The 7503-nt window shown below is 40.6% G+C and overlaps 1 protein-coding gene across 1 annotated transcript; it reads left to right on the top strand.

The window, feature by feature from the left end:
* The first annotated feature begins 519 nt into the window (after positions 1-519).
* Positions 520-7120, top strand: LOC114639784 (olfactory receptor 4E1-like). Its single transcript, XM_028788569.1, has 2 exons — positions 520-1102; positions 6087-7120. Exon 2 carries the CDS (start codon positions 6097-6099, stop codon positions 7036-7038), a length of 942 nt encoding a protein of 313 aa, XP_028644402.1. The 5' UTR covers positions 520-1102; positions 6087-6096; the 3' UTR covers positions 7039-7120.
* Positions 7121-7503: the final 383 nt, after the last annotated feature.

The following is a 7503-nucleotide window of genomic DNA, read 5'->3' as shown; positions in this document are numbered from 1 at the left end:
CAAGCTCACACGGCAGGCCTTTACCCGACTGAGCCATCTTGCTGGCCATTTTCATGATTTATGGAGAGGAAACTAAGGATCAGAGACCTGACACACTTCCCAGATTTTAAACATCTAGGACTTACAATTGCACCCAGACACTCTAATACCCAGACAAAGCATATACACTATCACAGAGCTGGCTGAGCCCTTCTCATGTCTGTGTTCTCATAAATTAAATATGAAAATGCAGAGCTATCACCTAGTAATTAGCTCTTCACATAGGGTCACTAAATACTAGTAGTTAATTTAATTATATACAACATGCTCCAAAAAGGTATTCAAGTTCTGTTTGGTTTTCTGTTTTTGTTTTATTTTCATTAACTTCCCTTAGAGACAAACACCAAGGCGATTACATCAGCAGACACAGAATTCACTTTTTCTAGCTAGTAACTTGGCAAGCTGATGTCATGGTTTGGATGTTGCCTTGGAAATAAAGCCTTGGCAATTCAGGTAGATCACCACCAACACAACAGCTGCCAGCCACAGCTGTTTGCTTCCTTTATGGTTCCCATTCAGAGCTTAAAAGCTGAACGTTGCATTTGGAACTAATGATAAGACTTGCACCTAAAGTGTGCAACAGGAGGAAACAAGACACTTCATCCACAATGGGATTCTGAGTAAATTGGTGACCTTTTGTTCTTAAATTGTCCTGATAACTGGGACAGCTCTGAAACTGATTGCCCACAGCTCTGAATCTCTACTCCTCTCTGGGTCTGAAAAAACACAGAAGATACACTGCACTTACTCAACAGCTTCAGTCAGCTGGACGCCATCCTAGGAACTCTTACTGCAGAATTAATTGCGTAGAGAGGAGAGGGCAAGAGTATAGATGCAAAAAGATGGTTTTGTCAGAAATCTGGAATAGTACCTCTCTGTCCTGACTCATGACCAACAGGCTCTCCAAGAACTGCGATAATACAAGGTTTTCTGACTTATCTAAGTTTATCCAACTTAAAGGAAGTTTATTCTTCTGCTAGAAGATAATTTTCATTATATTCAAACTTCCGGAACAAAGACCCAGGTATCTTTGAAGGGACTGAGAGAATCAGAAAGCACTCAGGTGAGATTTATAGATTTTTTTCTTATTTTGCTCATAATCTATATTTTCCTGAAATGTGTAGTTCCATGCACCATGTATGTGTATGTGAATAGGTAGAGATAGATAAATAGATAGATAGATAGATAGATAGATAGATAGATAGATAGATAGATAGATAGATTTAAATTTAGTTAGATTATCTTACATGTATGAGTGTTGTGTCTGTGTGTGTGTATGTACCATGTGAGTGCCTGGTGCCCATGGAGATCAAAGAAGGTATCAAATATCCTGGAACCAGAGTTATGGATGCTGGGAACTGAGCCCGGGTACTCCATGAGAGTGACAGGTGCTCTTAACTCTGAATTGTATCTCCAGCCCTTATTTTTGACCTCATTATTTATTTGATATCACTGGGCACTGTGTTTTTCAAACATCTTTTCTGGTGAGCTCACAGAAGTCCAAGAAAAATGCTGACAGGAGAGTGAGGTAACCGTGTATATCACTGTCCAATGAGGAGGAAGCAGAAGTCTTCAGAACAAATGTCACATGATGAATTTAAAATCAACCTCTGGTCCTTCAAACTTTTAATATCAAAACAAGGGAAAATGGCTGTAAGTCACTAATTAAAAAACTGAAATAGTTTTCTGTAACAAAGGAAAAAATGTTAAATGCATGCTCTAAGAAAAATGATAAAATGCAAAATTAATCCATAGTTATGTAAAGATGTTGCTGTAAATTCTAACAGAACACTAGTCTGGTTATGTTTGAGATGTTAATTGAAAGACCTTTGTCTAAAAGTATCCTGTTTGCCACAGCTGTGTTTGATGAGTGCTTCAAGGTGACATTACTCTTAATCTTTCTTTTGACACAAACAGCAAAAGTGTCTATTATTTGCATAAGGCTGGAACGGTGAATGACAGGAATGTTAGAAATTGCTGAGAGCAGAGGGGAAGTTTCCCCTAAGCAATATGGGGAGGATGGATTTGTCCAGCAGAGTCAGATCCTGAGGAATGTTATAGAATGGACAGCACAGGATGAGAGACTCTGAAAGACAAAGACAGACAGGTTCCTTGGGTAAGACATCACTGGAAAGCTGTGGGCAATGAAGATTGGGCAAGCCTGAGAAATGGGGCTGTATGAGAGCAAACCCCAAGCAGACTCAGGACACCTAAGAGAAGAAAGAGGGGTATTAAGACACCTCTGCTTCACTTTCCTATTATTCTGGCCACCACAGAAGTTCTGAGCAGAGGTGAAGTTGATAAAGCCCTGGGCCAGGAAACCTGATCTCTAGACCCAGCTTAAACTCCAATTCTGCGTGACTTTGAGCCTAGTTAGTGCTTTACCTCTATATGCCTCAATTTTGCCATTTGTTAAATGAAAAAAATTAAACCCTCAACCCCTTTAAGAACTAAAATCCTGGGACTCTTATACAGAACATACAATTGTTATAAAAACAGTAGTGGGAGTGGAGAGGTCTCAGTAATTAAGAGCACTGGCTATTCTTGCAGAGGCCCCAAGTTCTCTCAATAGCACCTATATGGAAGCTTTTAAGCATCTGTAACTCCAGTTCCAGAATAATCTGATGCCCACTTCTGACTTCCACAGGCACCAGGCATTCACGGTGCATATTAACATATGCAGGCAAAACACCCATGCACATAGACTGCATATGGAAGCATAGATACATATATACATAGATGCATGGATAGATATACAGATACATACATACATACATACATACATACATACATACATGATAGATGCATAAATAATAAATTAGTAAATAAAATCTTTTAAAGTACTAGTGGTACTTGGATCAAACGAAAGCTCATTTAAAAAAATAAATAAATAAAACAGCTTCTTTGGATTTACTCATAGACCTGTAAAACAAATAACAGAATGAGAATCTGAAGAGCTGGGATGATCTAGTGAACACACAGATGTTGCTAAGCCTGGACCTTGACCTCCAGGTTGAGGGCAAGCCTGTCTGCAGTGTAGAGCTTCTAGGGTTTATTCAGTCTTATCTAAAGAACTGTTCAACAAACATCACACCCACATGACCAGCTCTCCAGCAGCATGGTGTGGTCCTCAAATACTGACACTGTGAACATCAAGCTCCAGGTACCTGGGCAAAACCACCAGGGGAGAAGAGATGTGGGCTAGTGGAAAGTACAGTCAATGAGAAAACAATAGAAACTATATTCAAAGGCCAAGTTTAAGGACCTTAAACAAAGGACCTATTTAAAGTGTGGATAATCTTAATCTATAATCTGAGCTGGTTGTGATGTGTATCAGCAAACTCAGCAGTCGGGAAAGGAGGCAGAAGGATCAGGAGTTCAAGGACACCCTCAACTATATAGCAAGTCTGGGTTATTTGAGACTCTTGTCTCCAGAAAAACCCCAAAAATATTTAAAGTTTCTCTAAACACTGATACATTGCTACAGTAAGGGATAAATAGCTTCTTTGAGCTCTCCGCCTTCCTCTTCAAGGTGACTTTTAATTTCCTAGTAAAGCGAACCTCATTATAGCATTATTTCCAAAGTGTGATTTTTAACATCTAGTGAAGATGTTCAAAGATTTTTTTTTGAGAGTGAAGAATGTTTGTTTATTAGGAGCCCTATAGGAATCATCTCCCTTGGAAGAAGGAAGCCTAGCTGGGCAAAGGGAGGAGTTGTCTTCCTCTGCAGTCTCAGTGACTGCACTAAGGTCAGTGAGAAGGTTGAAGCCAGGACGGTCCTTATCCAGTTATCCTGACTTGAGGAAAGAGAAACACACTTTATCATGTCAATGGCTGAACTGCAGCTGCCTTCCAAGGTGTATAGATAAGATACTGCCGCGGACCACCCGTGGGGTATCCCGGCACCGAACCAGGGAATGGGAAGATATTCAGGTGGGGAACGGATTTGGCGCGACAGACAACACGAACACCAAAGAGGTTTCAATGCTGCTGCAATTTTTACTAACTCATAGCAAACTTTTTATACAGTCAAAGCAGGAACTGTACTTTTGACAAAATGCCAAGCTATACACTTCTTCAATTCTTTTTTTCTTTACATCATAACAGAATTAGTCATCATTATAAAATAATAACTTCCAAGGAAAAGATACAATGCCCTGGTGACCTACCAGACTGGTGGTCACCTCATGCAGACAGTTTCGGGCTTATTCTTAGAATGTGGTTGAACCTACTGCCGGTTCTCTTGGCCAATCTGTCTGAATTTTCTTCAGCAATTGCTCAACTTCTTCTATTTTTCTGCACATCAGCCTATGACTCTACCTGCACCAAGCTGACCCTGCATATTTATCTACAGCATCAGCAATATCTAACAAAACCTCTGTCTGATTTTCTGTCTTTACATCCTACATATGTATTACAAGCCTCACAAAGGACTTTCCATGCCATTCAGGGAAATGTTCCTGATGGCTTCTTCTAAAGAATGTTCAAAGGTTTGAATCACCCTGGCTTCTGTGACTACCATTATGGAGGGCCATGCAATAGCTAGAAAATTAAACAAAACAATAAAAAGAATGAAACCAAATCCCATATCCCTGCAGAATCCCAGAGGCCCAAGAGGCACATCTCCACAAATATCCAGGCTTCTGCTGCACACCTCTGCCTGACAGAGGAGAAGGTTCCAGAGCCATCTTAACACTAGAACTTCCCTCAAGTCTTTTTGTCACACTGAAGCTGCAGTCAGCATGGCTGGCAAGGCAGGTGTGGCAAGATACTTTTCAAAGCAGGATGACAGCTGGGGGCTATTTGCTAGCAGTTCCCCCAACACTTGCTGAAATCAGCCTCTCAGTCCTGAGGGGGGTCTCTGGAAGACCCCAACACCCACTGCACATACAGATTTCTTTTGTCTCCACCTTAATGTATGTTCCTTTGGCTCTGGAGTAGATTTCTTAGAGCCACACTATATATTTGCTACACTATGGATGAAAGCCTATGACTGGCCAGGACCGGCCCTTGTTATTGATAAATGGGAACTAAAAGAATTGAGAACACTGTTTCATTTGCAACAAAATCTGCATTACACCTAACTACCTCACAAGAAGACACTATTTATTTTGAATTTGAGGAGCATTAATCATAGTACTTTTTTCTTTGCTGCTTTTCTGTTATAATCTAATATTCCAAAGCATCTGGCTACATACTTTAGATTTAAGATACTATGTACAGACACCCAAGACAATATCGCACACATATTTTTGAAAATAGTTATTATATTCCTATAAAAATTCTTTTTCTTTCCATGCCTAAAGCTACTTGAGGGCTCATGGGGTGGTCTTACGGTTTATTTTTTTTTATTTATTTAGACTGTTTTACATGACAACTGCAGTTTCCCTTCACTCCTTTCTTCCCATTACCTCCCCTCTTTCCTCACTCATCCATTCCTTTTCTCTTCAGAAAAGAGCAGGCCTCCCGTGGATCTCAACCACCCCTGGCATACCAAGTTGCAGAAAGATTAGGCATGTCTTTGCCTATTAAGTCTGAAAAAGGCAAACCAGTAGGGGAAAAGGGATCGAAAGGCAGGCAACAGAATGAGAGACAGGCCCTGTTTACAATGTTAGGAGTCCCACAAGGAGACCAAGCTTCACAATTGTAATATATGTGTGGAGGATCTAGGTCAGTCCCAAGCAAAATCCCTAGTTGTCAGTGCAGTCTCTGTGAGCCCCTACGAGCCCAGATTAGTTGATTTTATAGAGTTTTTGTGGTGTCCTTGACACTTTTGGCTCCTACAGAGCATTTGTTTTTTAAGAAACAAGACAGTGGCTGTAGCTCAGAGATAAAACAAGCACTTAGTATGTGTGAGCTTCTATCAAATCCCCAGCATCAAGGGAAGAGGAAAGGAAGAAGAGAATGGGAAATAAACTAGATATTTAACTCATAGGTTCTAGATGTAGATGACATCATAAATGTCTAAGAAATAAAGGGACCAAATGATTGATGCAAATGTTAAATGTTACATTTGTTTCATGTTTTTTCCTTAATTTGTGACAGAGAATTATAAGAATGGAAAAGGCTGTCCTCATCAACCAGACTTCAGTGATGTCATTTCGGCTCACAGGTTTATCTGCAAATCCAAAAGTACAGATGGCTGTGTTTTTCATATTCCTTATTTTCTATGTCCTGACACTGGCTGGTAACATCCTCATCGTCATAACAATCATATACGACCACCGGCTCCATACTCCCATGTATTTCTTCCTCAGCAATCTGTCCTTTATTGATGTCTGCCACTCCACTGTCACTGTCCCAAAGATGCTGAGCGACACCTTGTCAGAAGAAAAGCTCATCTCCTTTGATGCCTGTGTGGTCCAGATATTTTTCCTGCACCTCTTTGCCTGCACAGAGATCTTCCTGCTTACTGTCATGGCCTATGATCGCTATGTGGCCATTTGTAAACCTTTGAGGTATATGACAATAATGAACTGGAAGGTGTGTATGGTGCTGGGAGGGGCCATGTGGACAGCAGGGACCATCCACTCCATATCTTTCACCTCACTCACCATCAAGCTGCCCTACTGTGGTCCTGATGAGATTGACAACTTCTTCTGTGATGTACCTCAGGTGATTGAACTGGCTTGCACTGACACGCGTATCACTGAGATTCTCATCGTCTCCAACAGTGGGATGATCTCTATGGTATGTTTTGTGATAATTGTAGTATCCTATGCCGTCATCCTTGTGAGTCTGAGGCAACAGATCTCTGATGGCAAGAGGAAAGCCCTGTCCACCTGTGCAGCCCATCTCACTGTGGTCACTCTGTTCCTGGGGCACTGTATCTTCATCTACTCACGTCCAGCCATCAGCCTTCCCGAGGACAAGATTGTATCTGCATTTTTCACTGCTGTCACCCCTCTGCTGAACCCCATAATCTATACCTTTAGGAATGAGGACATGAAGAGTGCCTTGAACAAATTAATCAGGAGGAAAGAGAGGAAAGAAAAGTAAAAATGATAAGTGCTCAGGATTCTTGGTAATCCAAATCAAAGAAGCAACTATATATTGTATTTAACAGATGATGACAACATTTTATTTTAGTCCTATATCTAACAAAGTAACTACTGTAACTAGTAACATTTTCCATATTCTAGACATTGTCATAGGGACTGTGCACTTACTTAACTTTCTCTATATCCGTAGTTACATGATCATTTAACTACAAGGAAATGAAAGCTCACTCTAAGCTTTCATTACCATGCTGAAAGTTACCCTGCTTCAAAATCATAAAGATAGGACTCAGTGGCCCAGAATGTAACTCCGTGCAGAATATGTACTTGGCATATAAGAAGCCCAGGTTCCATTCTCTACTTCAAACACACACTCTTTCTCTTTCTCTGTGTGTCTCTGTGTGTCTCTATCTTTCTCTTCCTCTTTCTATCTCTCTATCTGTGTGTGTGTGTGTGTGTGTGTGTG

Source organism: Grammomys surdaster, unplaced genomic scaffold (genome assembly GCF_004785775.1).
Source record: "Grammomys surdaster isolate TR1022 unplaced genomic scaffold, NIH_TR_1.0 125750, whole genome shotgun sequence".
NCBI lineage: Eukaryota > Metazoa > Chordata > Mammalia > Rodentia > Muridae > Grammomys > Grammomys surdaster.
This window is presented reverse-complemented; position numbering and strand designations above follow the sequence as displayed.